Source organism: Dromaius novaehollandiae, chromosome 26 (genome assembly GCF_036370855.1).
Source record: "Dromaius novaehollandiae isolate bDroNov1 chromosome 26, bDroNov1.hap1, whole genome shotgun sequence".
NCBI classification, from domain to species: domain Eukaryota; kingdom Metazoa; phylum Chordata; class Aves; order Casuariiformes; family Dromaiidae; genus Dromaius; species Dromaius novaehollandiae.
The window spans coordinates 8,122,347-8,135,027 of NC_088123.1; the positions used below are offsets into that span (position 1 = coordinate 8,122,347).

The window sequence follows — 12,681 nt, forward strand, 5'->3', positions numbered from 1 at the left end:
GGTATGGGATTTAATGCAATAAACTGGGCTTCTATCCTTGCTTCATTCTAGCAAGACAAGTACTAACCTGCGGCAGGGGAAATTTGTAGGGCCCTCCTGTGTACAGGCTTGAGATCAACATACAGTGGTGAGCACCGTTGTCTGGTTCCCCCCGAAGACAAAGGCTGCATTAGGACGCATGAAGCCTGCTTTGCCTAAGTTATGTACCCTGTGTAACATGTGGTCACTGCAGGAAGCTTGTGTGCTTTGAGTCTGCTTCCAGAAATAGTTATCAAAACTGTTCATGGTTTACTTTCAGCTGATTCTTTTGCTAGGTCATGTCACAGGTGTCCCCAAGCTCCTATTCCCCTAATTATCACCAGGAGTACAGAACTTTAGCAGCCACAGGTGGAAGAGGCTTGAATTAGGTCAACAGGAGCCACCTGCAGCTGAGCCCTGCAGAGGGTCCCCTTGCTCTGAGCTGCCTTCCAGTGCTCCAGCAGCCCCTGCTAGGGAAACATCTGAGCCTTCAGCTTCTGTGTTGCCACTTTTGCTTTTTCCAAATTAGCTGCTCTCTTCCAGCATGCAAGTAAGTCCTTAACTGTAAGGCTTCCTACTTTTTTCTGATCCATGCTAAAACTTCTGTTTATCTAAAGTTCTGTTTCTCCTTTTTATCTCTTAGATGGCAGAGGTTAAGATTTCTAATTGACCTAATTGATTTCTAATTGAGATCAAGACTTCTAATTGAGTTTAACTGGGATGTTGGGAATAGATTTATGTTTGAGTAAGGAAGCTACACCTGAGAACATAACTGTACCATTGGAGAGTTAAATGTAGCTTCCCCCATAAGTATTTGCATTTCTAGTCCCAGTGCAGTTTAACAAATGTGTATTACTCAGCAGTCTGTAATGTGCTGCTTGTGCTGGTGTTTTAATAATGCTGCTGATGGAGGCATCTTGTACTGTTGGTGTTTGAGGAGGCATTTCAAAAAAGGAGTAAGCACGTTAGGATGTGGCCTGAACCTTTGATTTCCGGAAAGACAATGAGTGTCTGTTCAAATCAGTCTTAGCTGATAATATTTAAATACCTGCTAATTAAGTTCAATTGCTACATGATGATCTGCAAGCCTTTAATAATGAGTAACAAAAGAAACAAAGACAAAGCAAATGATGTGGATAAACTTGCATTTTTAAGGTGAGATTTTAAGTGTTTCTCTGAAACCTTAATGGGAACAGATTCACATTTATTGCTTTCAAGTGTCATTTTTATCAGTGTTTTGCAACTCAAAATAGCATTTGCCTTGTGTGCATTTAGTGAGAAGTTGCTATCACTGGTAGAATGTGCATTGCAACTTGCAGCTAGGACTGACTCATCTTTCCTGCTAAATTAATGTTTTTCAGGTGGAAATGTTGCTACTGAGCTGCTTTAGTTGAGTGGCTGAGAGCACTGTACAGCAGTCAGTTGGGTTCATATGTTCTCATATTAGTTCTCTAGTTGTTTCCCACTGATGCCAGAGAATCAAACCACCCTTCAAACCACCCTTCAGAACCTTTCTGCCTTGTTTCTGGAGAGAGATGGCAGAAATCTAGTCTTTAAGAAAATTTACTTTAAGTTAGCTTGCCCAAGTTGGTTGCTTTGGAATAGACTTTAAAAGACAGTAGAGGGGTATTATTTTGCTATAATTAAGTACATACACAGGCTTGAAGCTTGTTTTCCTACTCTGCCCTTACCAAAATGTTTGTAGTTAATGCCTGAGTATGGCTTTACAACTAAGTTGTGTTGATATAACCCTTGGCAATGTAGGTAGTTGTCCCCTTCTTAAAAGGGTGCAAGAGGAGGATTTTTTTCTCCTTTTACTGTCTTGAAATACTTTTCCACAATTATAACTCCATGCAAAACAGGTAAGCTTTAGCTGTCTTCTAAATAATGAAAATGATAGAGCTTTCTATGCAGCCAAGCCCTGCTGTTTGTTTTTTTGTTTTTTTTTTTTTGGGGGGGGGGGGGAGACTGGCTGTGTAACTTGAATTTCCACAACCAAGACACTCAGATTGCATATGAAAACTGAGATGTTGGCAGACAAATGCTGAGGATTGCTATTTACGAAACAGCTGTTAGGTTTGGCACTTTCTTTGCATTTTGTGCAGGCTTTCATGCAAGCCCATTAAGCACTGTTCCCTTTGAGGTAGTGCATGAGTATATTTACCCTGGGGTGAGATTTCCATAAGGAATATGGTGCCAGTGGCCCTGCCTGACCTGGCCTGTGAGAGCTGTGCCCCTAAAGCTGACTGCAGCTCCTGGACAGTGTCCTGTGCCTTTCTAAGTGCCTCTTAGAACAAATGAGGTACTGACATGATGGACAAGCACATGGATGTGTGTGCCACAGCCAAGGGTGTATCCTGTAGCTAAGGGCTGTGCCATGATAAATGCACATCCAGCTGGCTCTCTGGAAAGAAAGAAGCTTATTCCAGATATGGTGCTCTGTTTTTGCTGTGAGTTTTTGACCTGTAATGGCCCAAACATAAACAGAAGCCTTGGTACAAAAGAGACTGCTATGTGACTTTTTTGAATGAGTGTCAGCTATTGTGAGATGCAGTGCTTGTAAATTGTGTTCTCCCCCTGTACTGAGGGCAACCAAACATGCAGTATTTAAATGTTAAGTATTTTGTCTGTGTCCATGACACCTCTATGTTGGTATTTGAGTGCAGGTGTAGATGTGGCCTGACCATCAAAGCTCTGGCTGCTTCCAATAGTGATTCATACCTGGTAATCCAGAGAGGGAAGCATCCTGTGCAGCACCTGGCCAGGTGTGAAGGGGGTTTGGGAGGGTCACAATTCCTGCTGGAGTCCCGATGTGTGTGGCCCTGAGGCCATGGGTGCATGAATACATTAGCTGGGGGCAAAGCAAGCTGTCCCATCTTTACAAAAGCTGCGAACACGTGATGCAGCTAAGTGACACTTGTTCGTATGCATCTGCTCTGGGGTAATTCATTCCACGTTTGTGCCTTGAGCTCCACCACCTCCTGTGCCCATGAGCTGAGAGCCTGTGGTCTGGGCGTCCCTGCTCTGATTAGGAAGCAGAGCTCCCTTCCCCGTCTGCCCTGGCTTTGTTGTATCCCCAGCTGATGCTGCGTCCTTCAGGTGGGCTGTTGGACCTGTCTCATGGGTGCACTTGCTCCTGGCACTCCAGGCTTGCCCAAGTCACGCAAAGACTAGCTCCCCATTCTCAGGGCAGACCCCTGCTTTTCTGGGGTTTGTCACTTGTCCATCACCTTCCCCTAAAAGGCTGTGAAGGTGCTTGTGTACCAGGCTGAGCTCCCAAGCTAGCTCGGGCCTTGCTGCATCGCTGCCCTCCCCAAACTGCCACCCATAGCGGGAGGTGGAGCAGCAGTCGGTGGCTGCCTCGCACAGCTGGGACCTCCGTGGAGGTCCGAGGGGATGAGTGTCGGTTTTGTCACCGGATTTCCTATCCCTGCCTCCTTTCATCTCGAGCAGGGCAGAGCAGCGAGCCCCGAGTGCCTCTGTCCTCATCCGCCTCCCGGTCACTGGACTCATAATGACCTAGCTAGTGCCTTAATCAACCATTTGTACAAATATTACCCTTGCGCCTTTGATAAGCGCTTCGGTCTGTTTGTTCTCCCTGGCTCTTGCCTCGTGCATCCAAAGTAAACTCTGCTTATCTTCCCCTCCTTGAACTTGTGCTGTTCCTCCCAAGGCGCGGATGTCACCGTACCGCAGGCGGGTGGTGGCAGCGACTTGCTGGCAGGCGTTTCACGTAAAATGGATCCCAGAAGACGGTACTCTTGCTTCAGGCTCGCCCCCTTTCAGGAGCGAGAGTAGGGGCTGCAGCCGTGGTGGGGCCATGGCAGGTGTCTGACCGCACAGCAAAGGGAAGCTGGAAGGAATCCAGGGTCCGTGCCGCTGCGCAGCCCCCCTGGAGACAGGGCGAGGAGGGCTTTCCAGCCCATCTCCGTCCCGATTCCAGCAGGCCTGAGGCTGCTGCCAGCTCGGAGTGGTCCCTGGGCCTCCGCTGTTTGTGTCTTAAGTCTTACAGCTTTGGTAGGCAGCACTCCCGTTACGGTTGGGGGCCCTTCCCAGCTTCCAGGAAACCTTCCCTGCGTTGCGAAGGCTCCCTCCTTCCTCCCTGAGCATGCAAGCATGCTTTTCATGCTGAAGTCAAGAAAATCCCACAACCCTCCTGAGAAACTAGTGCTTAAACGGGTCCCTTCCGCCTGGATTAGGCTCCCAAGAGAGCCTGCCTGTGCAAGCGGGGAGACGAGCAGGCTCTGGCTGCGCGTGCCAGCCGGGGTATCTGCCGGCCCTCTCCGGCGGTGCATCCTGAGCTCGGCGTGAGCAACGGATGCAGATGCCCGGGGTCCTAGCTCTCAATCCGAGCAGGGCGCGAGGCTCCGTGTCCCGTTCCCATGTCGTGTCCTAGCCGGTGTCCCAGCCCTGGCCGCAGGGATCGCCCCTCGGCGAGGGGGTGCTGACCGCTGGGCGATGACTGCCGGAGCAGGGCCCGAGGCTGGGGCTTGTCCCCCTGCTTTGTTGTGCTGGGTGAGGACAGCTGTGTCTCGGGGCCTCTGGTGTCGGCTGATGTGTATTGGCCTCCTGGAAGGGACCGGCTGCCAGGCTGCTCGCTCGCGGAGATTAGGTCTCCATTCACGGCGCAAAGCGGAGCTCTTAAGCAGATACCTCGCGTGAGGCCGGTGGTGCAGCTTTGTTGTTCCTCCGCACTTTGATGTTTTCCTTAACGCCCTGGAATCTCGGCCTTTATTTTTTCATCCTGCTCTTCCAAGAGGATGACTGTCCAGGTCATCTGTCTGCCTTCCCCTTCCACACGATAACTTTTGAACCCACTGCTCGATTTCAAACAGACGTGATGGAGGGGAAGAGATCTCAAAGATATACCGTTTCAGCAAGATCCACGGAAATAGGGGGCTGGGTAGGGAAAGGTGCCGTCTCGGTGCAGGGAGAGGAGCCAGTAAGCGTGGGATGGAGATGGTGGCTGCGTTGGTCTCACTGCTCATGTGACGGCAGTTTTTAAAAGTGAGTTCCTATTCTGCAAAGAGGCAAAAATCTTAGATTTTATTTCAGAAAGAAGCCAGATCTCAAGACTTCTGTGCGCATCTGCCTCCTGCTAGGGTTTAGCACCGCGGCCTCCCTTTCCGAGCGTTTAACAGCTCCTGCAAATGACCCTCTAATGACTGGATGCTCTCAGTGTGAAGCGCTGTCTGCATGTGTAAGCGGCAGCGGTGATCGAGCCCAGGGGAGGGCCGGGGCTCTGAGAACCAGACACGCGTTGTTTATCCGCTGGGTCGGATGTGGATTGGGGATAATCAGGCTGCGCCTGAGGATGTGGAGTCCGGAGCAGCGGCTGCGAGGGGAGGGACGGGGACAGCTCTCAGCCCCACACGGCCACCCAGAGCACCCTGTGCCAGCTGGTCGTCCCCTCCGGCCGCGGCCAGGGACCTCCCTGGGGCTTCGCAGCCGGTTCCCCGGGCCTGGAGCTGCTACCCGGCGTCGGGGCGGCTGTAACCTGGGGGAGCAGAGCCCGCGGCCGGGCTGCGTGCGGGGATGAGCCCGGGCAGACGTGGGGAGCAGAGCCCACGGCCGGGCTGCACGTGGGGACGAGCCCGGGCAGACGTGGGGAGCAGAGCCATGGCTGGGCTGTGCACGAGGACGAGCCCGGGCAGACGTGGGGAGCAGAGCCTAGACAGGCTGTGCACAGCGTTGAGCCCAGGCCGTGAGCTGCTCCAGGCCAAGCCATAAGAGCCGCAGAGCTTGGGAATTTTTTCGGCATTAGAGCAGCGGATTCGGTGGTGTTTCACGCAGAAGGTGCTGTCAGCTGGCCAGGCCCAGCAGCGCGGCAGTGCCGTCGTGGCCAGGCTGCTCTCGCGCTCAGGCTCTGCCCCCTCGGCCGGCACAGCGGAGGCTCTCCCGCACCCGCGGCCCCGTGCAAGAGAGACGCGTGCTCAGCCCAAGGGCATCTCCTCGTCTGCCCAGCCCTGGCATTTGCTCCAGCTCATTCCCCGCTGCCCCTTCATCCCGGTCCGTGCGGATAACTGGAAACGAAAGCTGCCGCACGGTGCTGGAGCAGGGCCGGAGAGCCGCTCGGGGCCAGCCGGGAGCGCAGGGCCTCCCTCGCCTGCACCGTGCGTGGCTTAAAATTATTATTGTCCGAGAATGCAGCCCCTTCCCTTATCTCTGAGGAGTAAATAAAGGTGGAAAATCCACTTAGCCCTTCTCTTCTCTTCAAAGGCTGCAGGTGCTTCTTGAGCAACCTGCAATCTGCACATCAGGGAGTGAGCTGTTTCTTCGCTATCTCATGAGAAGTTCCCCATTCATGGAGCTGTTTTATACCTTTTTCACAAGGAGTGTTGCGCTATTTGGGGGCTCTTTGTTCCTCAGAGCACGTCATTTGCATGCTACCCGCGTCAGCGTTCATGCGGATGGCTCCCAAATACCCTGTGCACACAGACCATGTAGCGATGTGTGCCCGAACTCAGCCCTGCGCTTTGCATACGGCAGGAATGCGGTTACCGAAAGCAACCCGTCAGCTCCACGCGGTCTGGCAGCGAGACCGGCAGCGCCAGCCAGGGCAGCCGAGGGGTGACGGGGGGAGAGGAACTTTGTGCACGTTGTTTTGGAAAATCCGTCTGTGCAAACGCGGCACCCGGCAGGGCCTGGTTGCTGATCTTGCTCACGGACGGGCTGGTGTTTCTGATCCGAATATTTAGCTCATATTTTTAAGTGAAAAGAGTTGTGGACTGTTGTGTGTTACTCGTATCAGGGGAATGGCTGCTTCAATTTTAAACTCAGGGAAAGGCCGGTGTGCCAGAAAATGTGTGTGTTTTTTCCAGCTCTGCCAGCTGGTGTAATAAAAGCCATCAGCTACTCTGCCAGGTCCCTGGAGTGAGCAGTCCCCGCTGCCATGCGAGAAGTTTGGTCCTCGTGTTTTGCAGGGGTGAGTCAAACCCAGTCATCTGCAGGATTTATGCCTGCGGGGGCGGAACAGCCTCCCCCTGCACAGAAGCACTCAGCATTTTGGCAGGAGCGAGTGTTTGCTGCCTGGTTTCTAGGACCAAACTTCAGCTGGAGACGTTCCCATGGAAAGGAGACCTTCTGGGCAGAGCAGGAGGGAATTGCATCCTAGAAAGCCATTCAACAGCAAAAAAAAAAAAAAAAAAAGAAAAAGAAAAGGGGTGGTGGTGGTGGAAATTAGCAGAGTCCACTGGGCTTTTTGTAAACATATAATTTATTCATCAATTATACAAGCATAACCCCTCCGTTGTGGACCCAGGCAGCGAGTGGTCGGAATGGTTTAGCAAAGCGGTGATTTTACGGGTGAAAGCAGTGCATGAGCTGAGGTTTTCTGGGGAGTTCCTGGGCGGGGAGGGGTGGGCATGCACCAAGAGAGACCCGAGGACTGCGTTATTCCCGGGGGTACCTGGGCAAGCAGCTTGTGTGAGCTGTGTTTCGTCCCCCTCCCTCGTGAACTCCGCAGGGCAGGAGCCTGCTGCAAAACCCGCTCTGGTGCTCGGGTGCATGGGGATAACGCTGCTGCAGCTAGGGTTATCTCAGCTTAACCTTAATAGGAATCTGATAGAATTTTAATAGAAACTTAATAGAAATGTTAATAGGAATGCCTAAACCCCTGAGGGGCACTGAAAACCTCAACTATACAGATACTTCTCGTGATCAAATATCTGTGCTGCACGCGTCCCTCTGAGAGTCTTTAGCTACCAGGAATATTGATCATGTGCAAAAGATAGAGCTGTTGTCTTCACAGTGTTTAATAAAAGGGAATGAGGCTGCCAGGCCTGGAGCTTTGCACCCCCTGCACGTGGCAGGGGCTGATCTCCGGCCTCGCTCGCACCGCCAGCTCGCGGAGGTGCAGCTCTGCAGCCGGGAGCGGAGTTCGGCTCTTTGTGGCTGTTTGCGCCCTGCCCTCGGCTGTGCTGATGGGAGGAGAGACCTTTCTCCCTGGCCTATCTGCCCCGCTCGCTTTTGAGCCATCCCCGAAAGCGCACGGTCCCCAGTGCCGCTCCTCCCCGGCCTCCCCAGCACCTCTCCCTCGGTTGCGTGCAGGTCTCAGCAATCGCGTCCAAGCAGCTCAGCACGAGCTCTGCAAGCAGCAGAGCAACGAAGTGTCTCTTCTGCCTTCCCTGCGAGGCGTGTGGATCCGTCTGGGTGCGAGAGCCACGCGGTGCGGCACAGAGCTGCCGACACCCGCGGGCTGCGTGCCGGGCTCTCCTGCCCCGCAGCGGGCTCGGCTGCAGCTGGGAGCTCTCTCGGAGGAAATTCCAGTGGGATTCCCACATAACATCTATCTCCACAGCCCTGCCTCAATGCTGACTGCGTCTCCTCTCTCCTCTCCTAGCGTGGCAAGACCTTCGCAGACCCGCGAGCGCGTGGACTCGGAGGTGGCTGGATCTCAGCAGCGCCCTGACCGGAGCGTGAGTGGCCTTTGTTGTTCATGGTTTCGGCGTCAAGGTTTAGTCCCAGGGTTTAGTCCTTGGGGATACTTTCTGGGCAGAGCTGTGCCCCTTCCCAGTGTGCGAAGAGCTTGCTTCAGTTGCAGCCGCACTCTTCGATGATCATGTCTTCATGGTGGCGGATGACGATTTCACCCTTCTCGTAGTACAGCATGGAGAGGGGGCTCATCTTGACCGGGGAGCAGGCAGGGCAGGGCACGTGGTTGGGCTTGTAGAGCTTCAGCAAGCTCTGTTGGGAGACACGGAAGGGGAAAGCCTAAGTTTCCTGCCTCGGATCGGCAGGGCTGGAGGTAGATGGGGAGCGGGAGGAAGCAGAAACAGCAAAACCCTCTTACCTGTATGTAAGCGTGGTTGGTGGGCTTGAAGGTCTCATCCACAGGCGACGGACACTGCCCTTCACACCGGTAGGCGTTGTACTTTTTGGGGTAGACAATCCAGCTGCCCCAGCCGGTCTGCTCGAAATCCACCATCATGTCCACTCTCTTGCACAAGGTCTTGCCTTCCTCCCCTGAGCCGGGAGCAGGGGCATCGCTCACTTTAATCCTCTGCTTCTCCTTCCTGTTTCTACGATGCCGCCGGTTCCCCAAGTCCTTGGAGCCGCTGTCACGCATGACGTGCTTGGAGGTCTCCACTGCTCTGATGAGGGAGTAGTCTCCTGGGGACTTGTCCTTGGAGAAGACAAGCAGCAGGGCTCTGTCGCTCATGTCTTGGGACATCGCCAGCTCCCCGCGGCTGGAGTCACCTGAGTTCTGCATGCTCGTTGCTGCAGTGGCCGGGCTGGCCAGCCCGCTCGTCTCCCATCCCTCCTGTGCCACGGCACGCTCCGTCCCCACGGGACTGCTGTGGCCAGAAGCCACGTCTTGGTGAAGCCAGGACCTGAGCATGCTGGTGACGTTGAACACCTTCCAGGAGGCCTGGGTGAAAGAGGGGCTGCCGGCAAAGGTGCCCAGGAAGAGCGTGTGCACGCAGGTCCTGCTCTGCAGGCACTTGTGCTTCGGGCTGTGGTAGATGTCCAGGGTGACGTTGTGGGACTGCGCGAGATCAGGCAGGTGGACTCGGAGCTCGGCCAGATTCACCTCCTGGCTGCTGGAGATGGAGCTCATGTCGAAAGAGAAAGCCCAGCGAGAGCCGTTCCGGAGGGAACCTGAAACCGGACGGGGCGGTGAGGGGCACGGCTGGCCCGGAGCGCCCTGCCCGTCACCCTGCTGCGGGCTGAGGGGACACAGGCCGTGCGGGTGAGTGCCGGGACACAGATGCACTTGCAGCGCTGCCGGGGCACCGTCCCGAGCTCTGTCCCCTTAGCCAGACCCCGGCTGGGGGCGGGGGGGGGAAACCAGCTAGATCACCCCGAGGCCTGAGGGGGCCGGAGCCGGGTTCCTGGGGAGCCGGGCAGACGCCGTTGGTGCCGCTCCGCTCCTGCGCCTCCTCCCCACCGGCCCGCTCACGCCGTCCTCCCCAGCGGAGCTGGAGAGCACGCTCGGGTCCCCGGAGTTTTGGAGCGCGTGGGTGGAAGGAGGCACGCTCGGGTCCCCCAAATTTTGGAGCGCGTGGGTGGAAGGAGGCACGGCCGGGAGGCAGGGAGCTGAGCCCTGTGCTGGGGACAGCGATGCCTGAAGACAGGGGAGCCGGGGACAGTGCCGGTCCCAGGGACGGGAAAGCCGGGAACGGGGATGCCTCAGACAGTGCTGGTGCCAGAGACAGGGATGCCTGGGGACAAGGGTGCCTGGGGACGGTGCCAGTCCCAGGGACAGGGGAGCTGGGGACAGGGCAGTTCCCGGGAACAGTGCTGGTCCCAGAGACTGATGAGCCTGGGGACAGGGATGCTTGGGAACAAGGGTGCCCAGGGACAGTGCTGGTCCCGGGGACAGGGGAGCCTGGGGCAGGGATGCCACAGGAAAGGGCAGCCAGGGGATAGTGGAGCCAGGGACAGGGATGCCCAGAGACAGGGGAGCCCAGGGGCAGTGCCAGTCTGGGGACAGGGATGCCCGGGACAGGGATGCTGCAGGACAGGGATGCCCAGGGATAGTGGAGCTGGGGACAGGGGAGCCCGGGGACAGTGCCGGTCAGTCGCGGGGACAGGGATGCTGCAGGACAGGGATGCCCCAGGACAGAGGTGCTTGGGGATAGTGGAGCTGGGGACAGGGATGTTCAGAGACAGGGGAGCTGGGGACAGTGCCGGTCCCGGGGACAGGGGAGCCCGGGGACAGTGCTGGCAGTCTCAGGGACAGGGATGCTGCAGGACAGGGATGCCCTGGGACAGGGGAGCCCAGGGACAGTGCCAGTCTGGGGACGGGGATGCCCGGGACAGGGATGCTGCAGGACAGGGGTGCCCAGGGATAGTGGAGCTGGGGACAGGGATGTTCAGAGACAGGGAAGCCTGGGGACAGTGCCGGCAGTCGCGGGGACAGGGATGCTGCAGGACAGGGATGCCGCAGGACAGGGATGCCCCGGGACAGGGATGCTCGGGGATAGCGGAGCCGGGGACAGGGATGCCCAGAGACAGAGGAGCCCGGGGACAGTGCCGGTCCGGGGAACAGGGGAGCCGCAGGACAGTGCCGGTCCCGGGGACAGGGTCTGCGGGGGCCGCGGCCCCACTCACCGTGCGGGGCGATGCTGAGCGCGGCGGCGGCGGCGGCGCGGAGCGGGGCCGGCGGGGCGCGGAGCAGCTGCAGCATGAGCGGCGGGCAGCGCGGCGGGGCGCGGGGCGCTGCACCGGGGGTTGCACCGGGGGTTGCGCCGGGGGTTGCGCGGGGCGGTGCGCGGGGCGGTGCGCGGGACGCGCAGCCCAGGCGGAGCAGCGCCAGGGCGCAGAGCGCCAGCGCGGGCGCGGCGCGGAGCGGGGGCCGCATGGCTGCAGCGCACCGCCCGCCGCCGCCCTATATGTGCCGCGGCCCCGAGCGCCGCCCCGCGCGGCCCCCAGCCCTCCCCCCCCCAGCCCTCCCTGCGTCCTCCCCCGTCCCGCGTTCTCCTGTCTGCCTCCTTCCCTCCTTCTCGCCGTCCTTCCTTCCCCCCATCCCGCCCTACCACCACCCCTCCATCCCGCCCCACTTCCATCTCCCCCATTCCTCCCTTCTTCCCTTCCTCCCTCCCCTTCTCTCCATCCTCCTTCTCTCCATCCTTCTCTCCATCCCTCCTTCCCTGACTCCGCTCCTATCCATCACTCTCTCACCCCCATCCCTTCCCGTCTCCATCCTTCCCTCCCTTATTCTCCCCATCCCTCATCCGTCCCTATTCCTATCCCCTCTTCTCTCCATCCCCTCATGCCTCCTGCCTTCCCCCCCGCCTCGTCCCCCCATCCCTGCCTGGGTCGTCCCACCGTGCCAGCCCGCCCCAGGCACCTGCGGCGGGAGCCGTGGGGTGGCGGGAGCCGTGGGGCAGCAGGAGCCATGGGGCGATGGAGCTGGGTGCTCCCGCTCTCCGCAGCCCCCGGGGCTTCCCCAGGGCCGCAGGGGCGGGTGGCCGCAGCACCGCCCCGCAGCAGCCCGGTTCCCCCTCCCCGCGGAGGGGACCAGGACCCCGAGGGCGCTCGGAGGGGACGCGCTCGGCCCTGGCGCGGGCTGCGCGTGGGGCAGAGGCTGCGGGTTCGGGGTGAGCGGGGCAGCCGGGGCTGGTGGGGTAAAACCGCGTCTGCAACGTGCTCAGGAGCATCTTCAGCCTTGCAGAGACGAGCTACCAGCAGCCGGACACCGCAGCATCCCGAGGCCTTGCTAAGCGAGAGCCCCTCGGGAAAGCGCCGTTCCCGGGAAGCGGTGGGAACGTGGCGGCTTTCCAAGCGGCCGGGAGGCGAGTCCCCGCTCGCTGGGGCTCGGTTTGGGTTTATCCCGCGGGGTAGGCAGCTGCTGCGCCGGCTGCGACATCGATGGGCAGAAAGGGCTGCGAGGAGCAGTGGAAGTGTCTCTCTGTGACAGAGCTTTTCTTCCTTAATTTCTTGTGTTTCTTTCTCTGCTGAGCCCAGGAATATTTAAAAAATGCCATCGATTAGGCGAGTGCGACTTCAAGGACGCTCAAGGAGCAGTCGTGAGAGCGGTGGCCGTGACAACTTGGAGAGGTCCCTAGGTGCCTCGGGCTCCGCCATCCCGTTTTGGGGGCAGGTACAGGCGTTTCAGAAGCGTGCTCGGAAACCCGCTGGCTTTCGGCACCGGAGGGCCCACGTGGCCGCTTCGAGGGCAGGACGCGGTTCCCGAGCGTGGCAGCGCGCGTGCTCCGG

General features: G+C 57.9%; 1 protein-coding gene across 1 annotated transcript; it reads right to left on the bottom strand.

The window, feature by feature from the left end:
* Positions 1-8,550: 8,550 nt before the first annotated feature.
* Positions 8,551-11,361, bottom strand: LOC112991590 (nodal homolog 2-A). The gene is made up of 3 exons (XM_064497673.1): positions 11,074-11,361; positions 8,810-9,618; positions 8,551-8,703 (listed from the first exon to the last, which is right to left on the bottom strand). Exons 1-3 carry the CDS (start codon positions 11,321-11,323, stop codon positions 8,551-8,553), a joined length of 1,212 nt encoding a protein of 403 aa, XP_064353743.1. The 5' UTR covers positions 11,324-11,361.
* Positions 11,362-12,681: the final 1,320 nt, after the last annotated feature.

Excerpts from the sequence above, each read along its gene's own strand:
- LOC112991590 (XM_064497673.1), bottom strand. The coding sequence starts at position 11,323 with ATGCGGCCCCCGCTCCGCGCCGCGCCCGCGCTGGCGCTCTGCGCCCTG. Across the intron at positions 9,619-11,073 it reads GCTCAGCATCGCCCCGCACG|GTTCCCTCCGGAACGGCTCT; the intron begins GTGAGTGGGGCC and ends GTCCGGTTTCAG. Across the intron at positions 8,704-8,809 it reads CCAACCACGCTTACATACAG|AGCTTGCTGAAGCTCTACAA; the intron begins GTAAGAGGGTTT and ends GTCTCCCAACAG.